We start from the raw sequence: 17,896 nt of genomic DNA on the forward strand, positions 1-17,896 counted from the left end.
CAAGGGGTCCAATAAGGCATACATCTTGGATAAGATTCTTTTCAAAGTTTTATTTTTATATATTAGTCTTCAAAAGCGGTTATGCCAGTTTGTCCCTCATCATCATTATTTATTAGACTTGTTATCAGCTATTACCGAAGGTCTCCAAGTGACTTACACAACACATTAATTTTCCTCTATATAACTTCTCAGCTGCCTATAATAAAACCATTGTGATGTTGGGCTCATCCAAAAGATTTCATTTGAAGTTTTACAATGTCTGTGACTCACAACCTCCTTATATGTTGTAACACTGTCTAGCCAGTCCTCGTTCTCCAACTTCAAATTCATCATTAAAATGAACGATGAAGTTAAATATATCTTCAGTGTTAATACATTCTTTAAACCATTCCAGATGACTAGAACTGCCCCTATAAAGAGATTTTGTTTAGTTGCAAATTCATTTTCTTTGAATTTCCTCTTACTATACCATGGAAGTATTGCCAATGGGATTGTAACGCAGCTCTGTTCTAATCTAAAGCACAGAGGTTCATTTGAAACCTTCAAATACTGAATTATTCTTTTCAGGAGCTGGCTTTAGAGTATGTTGCTTATTAGGGAATTTTATTCCTCCTTCTTGGAAGTTTGTCTCTAGAGTTCTCATAGGAACTTTAGTTTCTTTTGCTGTTCCATAAAAATCTGGTATTTTTTTTGCCACTGCTATACTATCATTTTATCAATCTTTATCAAGACACTTTCAAATACAGAGTATCTTTGGTACTATATTCATTTTTAATGCATTTTTTCCTAACTAGGAAAAGTTCAGTCCAAGACTATTTCTTAAGATCTTTTGTCACTGAATCTATTAGTGGTACTAAGTTGACGTAACTTAAACACTGTGTAACCTATCTCACTTCCTACATACCCAGCAATTCACTGCGTTTTGCTTGATGTCAAGCCTTTAGTATGGTGGCACCTACCCTTTGGAGCTCCCATAACATTTAATATCAGAAGGGCCTTCTCTACTGTCTTTTTGGCACCTTCTAAAGACATTACTCTTTCAAAAGCCTTCTACAATCGTCATCCCAGTTGGTATCTCTCTTGGATTTGAATTGATTGTATGCATGCGCTGGTATTGTTTTACATTTTATATGTTTATAATTGCTTTGTATATTTGTTTGTATATATGAAATTGTTTTAACTGTTTTTAGTATATGTAACTAGTGTATATGTTATACTGTAAAAATACTAATAATAATCACTTCATTCATATTTAGAGATAGATCAAGCATTTATGTGTCAATTTAATACCATATGCCTTTATTACTTTATCCCTTGTGGCCTGTCATACGTGTATTCCCATGGTTTCAGATTTTGATGGGTTTATTTTACATCCTGAAACTCCATCAAGTTTCTCTGTGTTTCAGAAGAAAAGAGGCAGCAGAATAAAAAGAGGAAATATAAAAGTTGAGTCACAGTTTAAGGAGCCTGGGAGTAGATACCAAATTAGCATCCCTGGGTAGGAGTTGTAGCCCAGGTACAGGCAAGAAAGTCTTCTCACCAGTCCTCACCCACCACCGCTCTGCAGGAAGAGTCACGTGGAGAAGAGCTTCCAAAGGTGATCTTAACACATGTACTGGTTCATGAGGAAGCAGACTCTTCTTCAGGTGTTGGTGTGTTTTGGCTACTGATGGTGCATCGGTCATTTGAAGCAAAGGCTAGGGTTTCCAGAAGGATCGGCCTCTAAAGAAGAAGCAGAGCCCAACTTGCACCCTTGATGGGGAGTGTGGTGGCCCCCTACAGACACTTGACTGCGGCTGAAATGAGCAGATCTCATCTGAAAGGGATGAGTGAATCAGTGGCTTGAGGGTTAAAGAGAGGGCTTAGCAGAGGAGGCTTTGGATGGGTTCGGTCTCAGCTCATTGTAGATGGCCTGATCTCCATGCTGTAGAGTCTGATGAGAAAATGGAGATAAGAGTATCAGGTGGACACTCCAAAATCAAATCCGTTTGGGTTTTGTTTGTCTTGAGCACCGCTATTAATTTTTATTATTATTATTATTGACTTGCTAGTCGTTTGTTACACAGCAGTCTCCAAGTAACATACAGCATATTTAGAAAAATAAATATAAATAAAATATATTATAACTTCTGCACATAAAAACACATGCCGTTCATACAAAAATACACAAAACAATTTATACCCTTTTATTCTTGGAAGAAGAATTCTTTTTTGCATTTTTTTTGTTTTTGCAAGAGAAGCAAAGGAACACAAAAGCCTCTACAGTCAGGGCCAGCCCTACCATTAGGCAGAGTGAAGCGGCTGCCTCAGGTAGCTGATTTGGGGTCAGGAAAGGGCAGCCAACAGCTTTTAAATCTACTGTTACCATATTTTTACAGCCAGGGAAAGGCATCTGTGGGATATTCTGCCTTAGGTGCCAATTTACCTGGCCAGTCTTGGGGACTACTCGTATCTTCACTGAGGTGGGGAGGGGGAGTGCATTTGCCATTCGGCCTCAGGCAGCAAGATGTCTGGGTGGGCCCTGCCTAAACTGCCTCATTCATATTGGGATTTGGCTTCCCTTTGCATGGAATTTGGGCAATTCGCAGCTCATAATATAGTAGGGCAGGGATGAGGAACCTCAGGCCCAGAGCTGAATGTGGCCCTCCAGGCCTCTCTGTTTGGCCCCCTGGACTCTCTCCAAGCCACACCTCCTCCCCTAGGCCACACCTCCATCAGCTCTGCATTGCATTCTCCAGGAGTGTGTTCTGCATGGCTGAAATGTGTCCTTAGCCTCTGATAATGCCTCTAGCTTGCCTTGATGGGGGGTAGAGAGAGGTGCCTAGAAAATAGCCTACTGTGTAAAAAATAAAATATACATTCATTGTTCTGCCCACTTTTGCCTCTGTCCCTGCCCACCACTGGTATGTGGCCCCTGGAAGGTCATCCAGAACAGATTGTGGCCCTCAGACTAAAAAAGGCAGTAGGAAGACCAGAATTAGAGGATGGCATTCCCATTTCAGTAGGCGCAGCTTGTCCTGTGCAGGAAAGCAGGGAAAACAAAGAATTCCCTCGTATGCTGAGCTCACAAAGATACAGGAGCCCAGCATGATGTAACAGGGTTAGAGTGTTGGACTAGGACCTGGGAGACTAGGGTTCAAATCTCCACTCAGCCACTAAGCTCACTAGGTGACCTTGGGCCTGTCTCTCTAACTTCCCTCACAGGGTTGTTGTGAGGATAAAATGGAGAGGGGAGAACCATATACACCACATTGAGCTCCTTGAAGAAAAGGTGGGATATAAATGTAAGAAACAGATAGATAAAATAATCCCTCCTTTGCACCCTTGGTGTGACACAGCACTATCTTCAATATAATCTTATTATTTATTTATTTATTGTATTTATATACCGCCCCATAGCCGAAGCTCTCTGGGTGGTTTACAATAACTAAAAACATACAAATTTTAAAACACATATTTTTTAAAAAAATTAAAACACAATTTAAAACACATGCTAAAATGCCTGGGAGAAGAGGAAAGTCTTGACCTGGTGCCGAAAAGATAACAGTGTGGGCGCCAGGCGCACCTCTTGGCTTCCTCTGGGCCTGATAGGGTCTCTGAAAGGTCAGGCATGAAGGGCTTCTGCTTGTACTTACCTGGTACACATGGTCAGTTTCAGAGGAACTGGTGGGCACCACCTGGAACAAACATAAAATGGCTGGAGTTCATGTATCGGTTGTTAGGCAGTAACCCCAAGAGCAGCTGCTGCGTTGTTGAGGCCAAACAGGCCTAAATTCTGAGCACTCTTATAAGAGCCAGATTATTAATGGGGGGGAAAAGGCATTTGTGATGCTTTCTAGGCCAACCTAAAGGAGGTGTACAGACTATTAAGAGATCAGGCCATCGGGATCCAAATTTTGTTTGTATTTGGATTTCCTTACTCTCAAGAAAAGGCCGTAGCTCAGTGGCAGAGCATCTGCTTTGCATGCAGAAGGTGCCAAGTTCAGCCGCAGCATCACCAGATAGGACTGCTGCCTGAAACCCTGGAGAGCTGCTGCCAGTCAGTGTAGACAATACTGAACTAGATGGATCAGTGGTCAGACTCGGTGTAAGGCAACTTCCTATGCTCTTATTTTAATTTTTCAACCCCTTCTATCTTAACTTTGCTCTTAATGTTGTTTTTCCTTTTGGAGCGGGAAGGTCCCATTTTGGAGAGAATGCCTGTCTATAACGTGAGTTGAAAAAGCAGACCAGGCTCACATCCACACCTTACACGTAAAGAGCTTTTGTACCATTTTAAGAATATGGAGAATCCTGGGAACTGTAGTTTGTTAAGGGTGCTGGGGGGGTGATAGCTCTGTGAGGTCAGCGTCCTGAACAAACTACAGTTCCTAAGATTCTTTGCGCATGTGTGTGGGAGCCATGACTGTTATAATGGATTTGGATCCATACCAATCAGGTTTCAGGACTGGACATGGTACTGAAACAGCCTTGGTCGCTCTGGTGGATGATATGAGGAGGGCATTAGATAGAGGAGAATTCACCTTTCTTGTCCTCCTGGATCTCTCAGCGGCTTTTGATACCGTCGACCACGGTATCCTGTTAGATCGCCTTTAGGGATTGGGAATAGGAGGCACTGTTTTACAGTGGTTCCGTTCCTTTCTCTCTGACAGGCATCAACAGGTAGCATTGGGGGATGAGGTTTCAGACCCTTGGCCCCTCACTTGTGGAGTGCCACAGGGTTCTATCCTCTCTCCCATGCTATTTAACATCTATGTAAAGCCGCTGGGAGCCATCATCAGGAGTTTTGGGCTGCGGTGTCACCAATATGCTGATGACACGCAGCTCTATCTCTCTTTTAAATCTTCACCGGAGTTGGCTGTGGAGACCTTGTCCAAGTGCCTGGAATCCGTGAGTGGGTGGATGGGAAGGAACAGGCTGAAGCTCAATCCTGATAAAACCGAGGTGCTACTTGTGGGTGACAGGGGAAAGTTGGGTGTTGTTGACCTGAAGCTTAATGGGGTGAGACTTCCCCTGAAAGATCAGGTCCGCAGCCTCGTGGTTGTTCTTGATTCCAAGCTGTCCATGGAGGCTCAGATTTCGGCAGTGAGCCGGGCAGCTTGGTATCAACTGCACCTCATACGGAGGCTGCAACCCTACCTCCCGATTCATCAGCTCCCGCTGGTAGTACATGCCCTGGTCACCTCTCGATTAGACTACTGCAATGCGCTCTACGTGGGGTTACCCTTGAAAACAGTCCGGAAACTACAACTGGTGCAGAATGCGGCGGCTCGTTTGCTTACAAGCAGCCGCCGCCGTGATCACATCACACCAGTGTTATTTCATCTACATTGGCTTCCAGTTGTTTTCCGGGCCCAATTCAAGGTGTTGGTGTTAACCTTTAAATCCCTATACGGTCTCGGCCCAGTTTACCTGAAGGAGCACCTCCAGTACCACCAATTAAGCCACCCAACTAGATCAGCCACACAGGGCCTTCTCTCAGTCCCACCAACGAAAACAGCTAGGTTGGTGGGGACTAGAGAGAGGGCATTCTCAGTGGCGGCCCCCACTCTCTGGAACTCCCTCCCATTCAATCTCCGCCATGCCCCTTCCCTGGATACATTTCGCCGAGCCTTAAAAACATGGCTCTTTGGACAGGCCTTCGGGATCTCCGGGGTGGGCTAATTTTTCTATGATTGTTTTAAATTGTTTATTGATTGCCCTACATTGTTTTATACTGCTGCTCTTTAAAATGGTTATGGTTGACTGCATTGTATTTTATTCTGTATTTATATTGTATTTTATCAATTTCAATGTTGTACGTCGCCTAGAGTGGCTTCGGCCAGATAGGCGACACAAAAATTAAATTTTACTTACTTACTTACTTTAAGAGTCCTTTGAATGTATGGTGTGGTTATGACCCCGGAAGCTAATTTTTCACACTGTGTTCTAGGGGTCCCTGAGATTCCTTGGAAGCTTGCCAGTGAGAAGTTGAATCCTAGAGTTTCCCTGAAGGAGTGTTTGCCTCTCATGATGGCCCTCTCCTGCACAACGCAGAGTGGTGCAGGTGGGTAATTTCAGACAATGGTAGCTTTCCATGTTCCTAATCCCTACGCCTCTTTCTGTGGTTTAATCAAGATTTTCTGGGGCAGGGTCTAGGTGGCAACTTTAGGTTCTCAACAGCACCTCAGTCAGGGCTGATGCTGAAAATAAATATTAAATGGCACATGGGAAGACTCATAGAATCATAGAGTAGCAGAGCTGGAATAGCAGAGTTGGAAGGGGCCTTTAAGGCCATCAAGTCTAATCCCCTACTTAATGGAAGAATCCAACTTAAAGCATACCCAACAGAGAAGACTCTCCCATGCCGCTTCTTCAAGGTCTCACCTTTGAAGGAGAAATGTTCTCATATAATGGCATCGCTGATATGATCTGGGTGGATGTCCTGTTCCTCTTACGACGGGTATCTGAGAAACGGAAGAGGCTTGGGATCAAATCTTAACATGCAAACTCTATCTTAACATTGGTGACATCATCACCAAAAAATATTATTTCTATAGCCCATGAAGGACTGTAACTCAGGAGCAGAGTGTCTGCCTCGCATGAAAAAGATCCCTGGTTCAGTTCCAAGCATCTCTAGGTAGGGCTGGGAGAGACCCCTGCCTGAAACCCTGGAGAGCCACTGCCAGCCAGTGTAGACATTACTGGGCTAGATAGACCAAGGGTCTGTTTAGGTAAAAGGCAGCTTCCTAAGCTGGAGAAGGGCTGTAGCTCTTGTAGAGCATCTGCTGTGCATGCAGAATGCCCTGGGTTCAATCCCTGGCCTCTCCTGGTAGGCTGGGGAAAAGCCCTGTCTAAAATCCAGGAGAGCTGCTGCCAGTCAGTGTAGATAATAATAAGCTAGGTGGACCCTGACTCAGTATAAGGCAGCTTCCAATGTTCCTAATGGCAGCTTTTACAGGGTGGCCAGGAGGGCTGGCACCAGCCTGCCCTGGGCCCCATCACCTGTCTGCATGCCCCACCTGCCTTTCCTTTGAAGTGAATGCTGGCTGCACTGTGCGCGCATGCCTGCCATCAACCAAGATGGTGGCATGGGCATCAGCCCCTTAGGGAAGCCCAGATGTGATAAAGAGGCATGCAAAGAACAGTCTTTGGCAGATGTGGTTCCAGGAAAATCATGGTGTGAGGTGGGTGGGTAGGTGGGAAGGCAGAACAGTCATTCCCCGGAGAGGCCGATCCACCCAGTACCAGCACCTCCCACAAGTCCCTCTCGTGAGCTCCAGCTTTTTCCACCACCAGGCTGTTTTACAGAGCTGCAGCAGGAATCCCAAAGGATGATGAAGGCTTTTGTGGGGGTGGGGGAGACAGCGACAGGGGAGAGGAAGACACCAGCACTCCGCAGAAAACAGCAGCTTCTCCCCCTCCCGCAGGAACTGAGATTGCGGTAGCAGGGTCAGGGAAGAGATCCCCAGCCAGGCACTTGGAAATGGGAGGGGGAGCAGCTGTGAAGTCCTTTCCCCCAAGAAAATGATTAAACAGGATTTTCCCATGGTGCATCTGGGTTTGGGATGAAGTAGTCTTTATTTCCCCATGCTTTGGCACACAAGTTTCATGGGAAGACCATCTACCTTTTCTGCAGCTTCATTATGGGTGAATTATAAAGGCTCCCTCTAAATGGGGTGAAAGTGGTTGGTGGTGAGAGTAGCATAGAGCACACAACATGTGTCACACAGGCCCCGGCCAGCCTTTAGAGCTGACAATTACTGTGGCCGGGTGCTGAGGGTTTGTTTCCATTGGATGCGTGCTGCTCCGTTCTCCTAGGTAAACAGCAGACACTTTGTGATCCTATAGCAAGCAAGGGTCTCTTCCCCCAACAGAACAAGCATATTCTCTCTCGTTCTATACTACTGACCAATCATCTGAAATAATATATCCTATTTGCTTCCTTCAATCCATACATACATCCAATTTATCTTACCCTTGGCCATACCAGTGGTTTTCAAGGTCATGGAACCTTGGACATGGAACCTTTCCTGTATTGGCCTGTTTGCGAAGGGAGACCCTTTGTGCCTGCAAAGGAAATCCCAGTAAATTGCAGAGAATTCTGAGACATATTCTAAGGTGCACACTCTGTTCTTAAAGCTAGGATTGAAAACCTCTGGCCCTTCAGATGTTGTTGGACTACAACTCACATCAGCCTCACCTAGCATGGCCATTAATCAGGGATGATGTGGGCTGCAGCCCAACAACATTTGAAGGGCCGCATTTTCTCCACCCCATCATAAAGGGTGCTAGCAAGGCCTTTGGGCCTCACTGTTTCCTTGTGTGAACTAAGAACAAAACTAGAGCATACCCCTCTGTGGCTGCACATTGCAGGCAAAAATCAGTAGACGTGGGCCAATCTTCCATTGCTTGTGGTTTTGTATTGGGAAGTGTCCGAGATCCCCAGGACACAGAGTGAAAACCTCCAGCGTCTCAGACACACCCCACTCCTACATACATCAGTTAGCCGATTAAAGCTGAAACGAAATGTTTAAGAGAGTGGGATGGGGAACTCTTAAGAAATTTCTAACTGCAATTTACTTCTCAGAATTTGACCTAGGGATGAACCCAAATGACCCCCACATTTTACGCCCTCAACCTGAGCAATGTGTGTATGTGTGCATGTGTGAATTGCTATCAAGTTTGTGGGGAATATCATTAGGAGTGGCAGCAGCTTCTTGAAACATTAAAAAAAATATTTTGCCACTGGAGACCAAGAGTTCCTCTTTTGGCAGCCTGGCAGACACTTTCTTTCCCTGAGAATGCCCTTGAAGCAGCTTTGCTTTGACTTGTGTGTGTGAGAAATGGAGACTACCAGGGGTGCGGAGAAAATTAGCTTCTCCTCCCATGAAAACTCTCAACGTTTAAAACATTGGCCATTATAATTTCAATGTTTATTTTTTCTTATGAGCATCCATCCAATATATATATTTAATTTTTAATCCTGAAAGATAAAATATGGAATGTTGAGTTTGGCAAGATAATGCTTAGTATTGTTGCCTAAACCCTTTATCAACAATACTTGACACTTACATTTTTTTTAAAACAAGGTCTATCCAATCACAGTTGTCTACTCACTCCATATGTATGTGCATTAGAGTTACCACATCTAATGGAGGACAGACCTCCAGCGCCTTTGGTAGGTTATACAGAAGAAGGGTTTTCAGCCATGGCAACTTCTCCTGTTCACAGAGGAAGAGAAGTTTCTTCTACTATCCCATCCTGAATCTGGCAACCCTAGTTAGTGTTTGTGCATTTGGGTGGGAGGCATAAACTGTAGCATACTTAGTGCTTCCAAGAGACGTGTGGGGCAGGACTCCAACCCAGGCTGGAGAGACAGGAAAGAAACCCCCACCAGTGAGATAGCATCAAACCCTGAGAGCAAGCAAAGCAACCAACCAAACCTGATAAAGAGCAGGAAGGTCCAGGAGAAGTCAGGCAGATGGCAAATTTTTTGGGGGGGAGGCAACCCAAGCTGACCAGGATGGAAGACTTACCCCAAGGAAGTCTTGGTGAGCAGGAAATACAGCAGACCTGCAATGAGTGCTGCTCCAAGCACACAACCGATGACAATTCCAACAATTTTCCCAGTAGTGAGAGAGCCCTCGGGATCTGTTTTATCTTCTGGAAAAGGGGAAAAAGAGGAGCTGTGAGGTTTGGAAAGTACGTGGCCAAATTTTCCTTTCCCATTTGATCACATCAACAGATGGCAACCTGTAATAAAACCAGACTTTCAGAACCACAAGCTAAGGTTGCCATCTATTTATTTTAACTTCCTCAGCAGCCTGACAAACAGAAATTTAGCTAGTAAAGATTTTTTCTGACATGGAGATAAGTGGTTGGACGAGATTCACCAGCATGTTTTCTGAATGGTCTAGCTACTGCTAAAGATGTAAGAGTTAGGAGCAAAACTAAAAACAAAGGTGGCAACTTTCTCCCATGCTTGTCTGTGGCTTTGGTGCAGCAAGGCTTCCCAAGCTTTCAGTTCACATCCTCATTCCTCACAAGCACTGGTCTTAACCAGCATTATTTATTTTTTAACGTTTCTGTACCACTTTTCATTTGCAGTAAGAATCAAGTGGTTCACAGTGTAAAAACCGTCTAAAATTTAATTAAAACAAAATCATCTGCAAAACATCACAATACCAAGGTACCCAGGACAAGCACTAGTGGTCAAGGAAGGCCAGGGTAACAAATGGATCTTTAACTGTTGGCAAAAGCACCCCAATGTAGGTGCCCACCTAATTTCTGTAGGGAAAGTAATTCACATAGTAACTGACACAACGGAAAATGCCCTCCTCTAGACTCCTGTGTATCTACAGTAACTTCTATAAACTGTGGTGCAGTCAGAAGGGCCCCATCTTTAGATGGTAGTGACCTCGGCAGCCTATATGGGAGAAGGTGGTCCTGCAGATATCCTGGTCCCAAGCTGTCTAGCGGTCTTAACCATGTCTGTTCAGAAGCAAGTCCTATTGAATTCAATGGGGCTTGCTCCCAGGTAAGTGGGGTTAGGACTGAAACCTAACACTTTAAACTTGGCTAGGTAGCTAACCCGCAGACAGTGCAGCTCCTTTGGCAAATGTGTTTGCGATAAGAAACCCCTCTGAGTAACCTAGTCTCTGTGTTCTGCACCAACTGCAATGTCTGAACCAACTCTAAGGGCAGCCCCACATAGAATGCATTTCAATATTCCAGTCTAGAGGTTACCAGCATGTGGATCACCACAGCCAGGCTAACCCTGTCCAGGAGTGGATGCGGTTGGCTAGAACTGGGGCTCACTAGGGCATACTCCTGGAACCTGTTCCTAATGCTCTGAAATATGTAAAATAATAATAAGTCCTTGAACATGTGCAGAGTGCCCATTAGAAGTTATGAGCTGGCACCACACATCTGGGGCTACAGGAAAGGGTTTCTTGGCCTAAGGGTGAAAGATTTCAGACTCTTCTCATTTTCAAAAGTAATTTTTTAAAAATATTAAGCACAGATCAAATGTCCCTCCTTCCATTATAACTGGGAGGTGGGAAGCCTGTCGAAGTTTAATCTTCCATCCTCAGCTTTCTGGGGACCAGAGCAATTCCTTTTTGACGTTATGGACAGGTATACAAGATCAGTTACCCCTTAACATGGTGTTCATGCACTCTGGGATCTGCAGCAGTGCACCACCTTCCCATCCACAAACACACTTTCAGAAACTCCAGAACACATGGGAAGAGATTGTGGGGCAGCTCGTCCACAAGAGTTGTCCTTTCTGGAAATGTGGGCAACCATGTTACAAGAAGGAGCCTACAGCATGGATGGCCCAAGCCTTTTGGCACCAGTGTAGAAAGGGCCCAGCGCTGCAACGGTGCCCACATTGCAAAGGTAACATGAGTATCGGATCTGCTCTCGAACTCACACTTGCCTGGTTCACACATAACACTAAGCAAAACTACGGTGCTATGCACATTTAGAAAAAAATTTGCTCATCCCCTGGTCTTGCTGCTGCCATGCTACCGAAACCTAAGCCATAGTTTGGCTTAGTGTTTTGGCTTTGTGTGAACCCAGACTCAAGGTTTGTCTCACTCCAAACAAACCACAAGCTGTAGCCAAGGTTTGTTCTTGGCTTACCGTTTGTAGTTTGTTTAAGGAAGTCACATCACGCCACTGGGGTTGGACTAAGCGCTATGCCAAACCATGGCATAGCTCCAGGTAACATTGAGTACCTGCATGCTTGCTCATTCGTGCTTAGCCCTAGTTTGGCTTAGCATTACGTGCAAAATGGGAAATGGTGGAGCCCTTAGAAAACGGGAGTCTGTTTCTACTGTATGTTATTGACTGTGTTCATGAAACGGGGGGGGGGGAGGGAGGGGATAGCGATTTGAGATAAACAGTTTTGTGCCAGGTACATGGATGGTGCTAAACACAACCTTACACACACAAGGAAATAGGCTTCCCAGGCTGAAATAGGGTTCCCTTCACACATCACACAAAGGGGCAACATAGACACAAAGGGGTATAGTCCTTCATTGTAAGTCCCATCCCTGAAGCCATGCGGCTTCTCTTGGCCCCTCATCAGCAGAAGCTTAGCAGATAGAAAATGCTTGGGCTAAATAAGATGTTAATGAATAGAGCGTTTTTGGTAAAGACAGCCTGATAAATGCCTAAATGGGGAATTTCAGGATGGGAAATGGTGTACTATGTTAGGGGACCCAGTGGACGTATCCAGTCTGGAACAGCAAGAAAAGGAACTGGATGAGAGGCAATCACCAACAAGGTGATGGAGGCCTAGGAAGCCAAACAGAAAGAGGCACCCCAAGTTAGAAAGAAACAGAGAAATAAAAAGGGGACAAAAGGCAAAGCTGGAGAAGAGAGAGAAAGAGAGAGAGAAAGAAGCAAGGCGAAACCCTACTGAGGTGGGACAAGTAAGCTGGCAAGAGGGGTGAGACCTGGAATGGAGGAACTAACTGCTGTTAGTGCAGGCAAGAAGCAAGGAGGGCCTGGTCCTAGAGATGTGAGAAGCTTGTTGTTTATTCTTGTGTGTGTTATTTCATATGCTTTATTCTGACAGACCGAGATAAAATAAAAGGCAGATGGAAGCAATACACTGAAGAACTCTATAAAAGAGATGCAGGAATGACAGATTCATTCACAGAGGAGCCATATGATGAGAACCGGAAATTTTAGAAAGTGATGTGAAAGCTGCTCTTAAACTACTTGGAAGAAACAAATCACCAGGAACAGATGGCATACCAATAGAGTTGCTACAAGTTACTGAGACTGAATCTGTCCAAATTTTGACAAAAATTTGTCAACAAATATGGAAAATAAAACAATGGCCCACAAACTGGAAGCATTCAATATATATCCCAATTCCAAAGAAAGGGGATTCCAGGGAATGCAGTAATTATCGAACTAATTGCCTTAATATCCCATGCAAGTAAAGTAATGCTCAAGATTCTACAACAAAGACTCTTACCATATATGGAGCGAGAAATGCCAGATGTCCAAGCTGGATTCAGAAGGGGAAGAGGTACCAGATATATCGCAAACACACGTTGGATAATGGAAGAGACCAAGGGATTTCAGAAGAAAATCACCCTGTGCTTTATAGATTACAGCAAAGCCTTTGACTGTGTAGATCATGGAAAACTATGGAATGTTTTAAAAGAAATGGGGGTGCCACTGCAACTGACTGTCCTGATGTGCAACCTATACTCTGGACTAGAGGCTACTGTAAGGACAGAATATGGAGAAGCCGATTGGTTCCCCATCGGAAAGGGTATGAAACAGGGGTGTATTTTATCACCCTATTTGTTTAATCTGTATACAGAACATATCATACAGAAACCGAGATAAGACCAAAATGAAAGAGGTGTGAAAATTGGAGAGAGAAACATCAATAATTTAAGATATGCAGATGATACCATACTACTAGCAGAAACCAGTAATGATTTGAAATGAATGCTGATGAAAGTTAAAGAGGAAAGCACAAAAGCAGGACTACAGTTGAACGTCAAGAAGACTAAAATAATGACAAGAGAAGATTTATGTAACTTTAAAGTTGACAATGAGGACATTGAACTAGTCAAGGATTATCAATACCTTGGCACAGTCATTAACCAAAATGGAGACAATAGTCAAGAAATCAGAAGAAGGTTAGGACTGGGGAGGGCAGTTATGAGAGAACTAGAAAAGGTCCTCAAATGCAGATGTATCACTGAACACTAAAGTTAGGATAATTCAGACCATAGTATTCCCGATCTCTGTGTATGGATGTGAAAGTTGGACAATGAAAAAAACAGATAAGAGAAAAATGAACTCATTTGAAATGTGGTGTTGCAGGAGAGCTTTGTGGATACTATGGACTGTGAAAAAGACAAATAATTGGGTGTTAGAACAAATTAAACCAGAACTATCACTAGAAGCTAAAATGATAAAACTCAGGTTTTCATACTTTGGGCACATAATGAAAAGACATGATTCACCAGAAAAGGCCATAATGCTGGGAAAAACAGAAGGGAATAGAAAAAGAGGAAGGCCAAACAAGAGATGGATTGATTCCATAAAGGAAGCCACAGACCTGGACTTACAAGATTTGAACAGGGTGGTTTATAACTAACAGATGCTATTGGAGGTTGCTGATTCATAGGGTTGCCATAAGTCGAAATCGACTTGAAGGCACACAACAACAACAACCATGTCACATGCTAATGCAGTATAATGGTTAGAGTGTTGGACTAGGACCTGAGAGACCAGGGTTCAAATCCCCACTCAGCCATAAAGCTCACTGTATGACATTCGGGTAAGTGCTATAATTTTATCTAGGTGAATGATGTATGCTTGGTGAATGATGTCTCAAGGCAAGATATTTTTTGGTGCTATACATTTTGTACAACTATACTGCTTATGCGTTTACTGGTTGGTTTGTTTTTTGCAAGGGAGGAGGATGGTGGCCTCACAGGCAGCCCACCAGGTGTAGTTTCCAACAGCTTCCACTGAATGGCTGTTAGTACAAACGCCCAAGACAACTCTGGGTGTTAAGCTGACACTCTACTTTTCTATTGGCTATGCTAGGTTCAACCATGCCAAACATTTCAGTTGGCTGTTGCCCTGGCCTTGAGTCAACAGGAAGCAAAAACTGACAATTGAGAATGCAGTGAGAGAGAGACAGAGAAAGAAAGAAAAGGAAGAGACCTGACCTTCAAGCAAATGGCCCATTCATGGAGTTACTAACAGCCAGGAGAGCTTTCAGACCCACCACACTGTGCTGGGAATTGTGGAACTGCAAGAGGAACCCTATTTAAAACCTGAACATAACTACCTCCAGCAGCAGAACATAAAAGTTCTTATTTTTTAACCCTTCATGATTTGTTTGCATTTAAGGAACACAGCAGTTGTGACACGGCTTCTCCTTGGAAGCGGTTCTGCTCGGGGCAAGTTTACTAGAGCATCAATGGAAATGCTCACAAATCTGGTCACAGAATGTACAGAAGACATAATTTTGGATGGGTAAAGGGATGAAACTTCTAAAGGCATGAAGGGGATCTTTAAAGATGGGAAATGAGAGGGAAATCGTACCTGAGACCGTAAGGCTTGCATCCCCCATTTCGAACCCTGTAGGTCCCTCCACTCTCAGCGTATAGATTGCAGAGTCACTTGCCCTTGAATTTGTGATGCGAAGGGAGCAGTCCGTAGCCCCAGTCTCCCGCCCAGTGAAGGCAGGTCCATTTAGCTGCCTAGGTGATGGAAGTAGGTAATAGGTAAAAATCTTGTTTCGTTCATCAATTGTCCTTTGGTACCAGGAGCAGGTAACAAACAACTTCAGATCAACAACTCCTGGTGTTAAGGTGACATTCTGTCCTTCTATTAGCGTTTCTGGATCAACTTTGATAAGTATCCCAGTCGTGCTCTGAGCTCGAGTCAACAGGTAGCGAGAATTCAGGATGGAAGCTGCAGTGTGGAGGAAAAAACAAAACACTTGCTCTAAGAAAAAACAATGGAATTGCCAATCATCATGTTTATACTGCCTGGAGAGCTTTCAGACCAGTTAATGCAAATTAACAGACTTTTTACAATGCAGTTCTCCAGCCAAGGAATGTGTAGAAAAATGCATACACTAGGGTAAGTGTGCATGAAATGCATATACGTGTCAAAATAGCATAGAAAAATGCATCATCTTAGGGAAAATTGCTGTGCAACAATATGTACATGAGGCAAAACTGCATAAAAATGTATATTAGGATAAATTTGCACAAAAATGCTGATGAAATTTCTTGACATCTTAAAAAAAATCACAAACCAATAAGGAAATTTAGAGACCTGAAGACTGGAAAAATGTGAAAGTGAGAGAAACCAAAATTGACAGATTTGCCCATCCCTGCCCATAACTGACTATTTGAACTTTCCTGGGTACCTGCCCTGTGATAGCAGATGCTCAGATGTGTGTGGTCAGGGTTCCCAAGGAGAGGCTGTTATGTGCACTCACACCATAGATGGCTCCCACCTTGTTTCATAGTAGGTCCCAGCCCTTTTCTGCTCCATAGCAGAAATAAGTGAATATGCTGGTAATTTCATACCCGCTTATTTTGAAAGTAAGTCCAACTGAACTCAGTGGACCTTTCTTCTGAGTAGGCATGCATGAACTTGCACTGTAAGCCTATTTCTTTAGTCTGTGGAGTTGTTTCATGTGTTCATCCATAAATATGTACCACCCTTTTTCTGCATTAATCTGCAATTTTAATATAACAAATCTGCACAAAAATTGCATGCGAATACATGTTTCACGTACATGTTTTAAAGTGCATGTTATTTTCTCTCACAATAACATCTTCCCCCATGTAGTTTGAATTCCTGAGAACTGCATCACAACATGAGAAGTGTGAGATCTGGCGGAGAGTTAAGTTTCAATCCACACATTAGTCTGAGAGACTAGATGAGTTCAGAGTGTATTGTCAGAATTCAAAAGACCAAATTCCTCACTCCCTGTGTGAGCCCTCTTCCCTTTAGGGTGCTGATCTCTCACCTGCTAAGAGCAGTGTCTGCCAGGGGATCTTCAACCCAGGAGTACTGCTTATGCTGTTCATCTTGTGGGGGGGGGGGCACTTTGGCTGTCTGGTACATCTCCACGCTACACAGCTGGTATTCTGGAGTATCTCTCTGTTCCCTGCCTGGCATCCAATTAGACAGGAACTTGGCAGCTGAGTTTTCAGAGTGGGTTTCCTCCAACGACTGCATCCAGTCGTCAGAACAAAGATCTCTCTTTAACTTCCTCCTGTGCCATGATTAACTAAGTTGTTTCCTCAGGCTGTTGTCTCACATACTTAACCCTATCACACCACCTCTCAAGGTTGGTAGAAAAGATGCAGGTAGAGTTGCAGACTGTCACAGAGATTTGGGAAATTTAGGGTTAAATTCTAGACAATGTCTAAGATGTTGAAGCTTGACCTTTTGTTGCACCTCATATGCCATTCTTCCTGAATTAGCAATCAGTGTTGACCTTTTGGGGATCCATACCCTAATTTAAAGCACTCATATCACTTTAACAATCATGGCTTTCCCCCCAAAGTATCCTGGGAACTGGAGTTTGTTAAGGGTGCTGGGAGGGATCTCCTTACAACTTTCAGCACACTTACAGTTCCCAGGATTTTTTGGAGAAAGCCATGAATGTTAAAGTGGTATAAGAATGTTTTAAATATATGCGGTAGATGTGACCTTTGTTTCCCCTGCAATTTATTTATTTAAAAGCATTTCTAAGCCACTTAATATTTTTTAAATCACTAAGTAATATACAAACCATACAAATCAACATAAAATCATAAAACCAGAGAAAAAACAAAGGAATCCTGTGATGCAGGATCAGAGAAAGCCTGCACAAAAAGATACCTCTTTAGAAGACATCTGAAGCAAATAACTTATGCTGCTTCACATATGGCGGAGGGAAAGGTGCTCTAAAGTGAAGCGGCAACAGTAGAAAATATCTGTTTTGGGGTCACCATCCTAAGATATTCTGTAGGGTGCAGTGTCACAAGTAATATTCCCCCAGATGATCTAAAAGAATCTATCAAGTCTAAACAAGGGCAGGAGGTCCTTCAGGTATCCGGGTGTCAAGTCATTCAGGGCTTTATATGTTAATAACAAAAATTTGAACATGGCCTGGTAGCTAATCAACTACTAATGCAGTTCAGTGTAATATGGCCACATCTATGTGCTCCACTCAGTCACCTGAGTGCAGTTGTTCTCACAAGGGAAGCCGCACGTAGAATGCATGGCAGTAGTCCAGTCATGAGGTTACCAATGCATAAATCACAGTGGACAAGGTATAACAGGACATAATAGGTGTACCAACCTAAGCTGGCGTTTCTCATTGTTACCTGGGCTTCCAATGACAGAGATGGGA

The 17,896-nt window shown here is 43.7% G+C and overlaps 1 protein-coding gene across 1 annotated transcript; it reads right to left on the bottom strand.

Moving 5' to 3' along the window:
- Nucleotides 1-1,247: 1,247 nt before the first annotated feature.
- On the bottom strand, nt 1,248-16,771 carry LOC133370204 (carcinoembryonic antigen-related cell adhesion molecule 1-like). The gene is made up of 7 exons (XM_061596094.1): nt 16,523-16,771; nt 15,079-15,450; nt 9,519-9,645; nt 7,958-8,049; nt 6,367-6,446; nt 3,636-3,677; nt 1,248-1,933 (listed from the first exon to the last, which is right to left on the bottom strand). Exons 1-7 carry the CDS (start codon nt 16,581-16,583, stop codon nt 1,850-1,852), a joined length of 858 nt encoding a protein of 285 aa, XP_061452078.1. The 5' UTR covers nt 16,584-16,771; the 3' UTR covers nt 1,248-1,849.
- Between the last annotated feature and the right edge of the window lie 1,125 nt (nt 16,772-17,896).

Source organism: Rhineura floridana, chromosome 15, assembly GCF_030035675.1.
Source record: "Rhineura floridana isolate rRhiFlo1 chromosome 15, rRhiFlo1.hap2, whole genome shotgun sequence".
In the NCBI taxonomy this organism is placed as follows: Eukaryota; Metazoa; Chordata; class Lepidosauria; order Squamata; family Rhineuridae; genus Rhineura; species Rhineura floridana.

What these genes read in the sequence shown, in the direction of transcription:
- LOC133370204 (XM_061596094.1), bottom strand. Translation starts at nt 16,583, where the DNA reads ATGAACAGCATAAGCAGTACTCCTGGGTTGAAGATCCCCTGGCAGACA. An exon ending in CTCACCAAGACTTCCTTGGG is followed by an intron (nt 8,050 to 9,518) that starts GTAAGTCTTCCA and finishes TTTCCTTTGCAG; the next exon opens with GCACAAAGGGTCTCCCTTCG. An exon ending in AAACTGACCATGTGTACCAG is followed by an intron (nt 1,934 to 3,635) that starts GTAAGTACAAGC and finishes TTTTCTCATCAG; the next exon opens with ACTCTACAGCATGGAGATCA.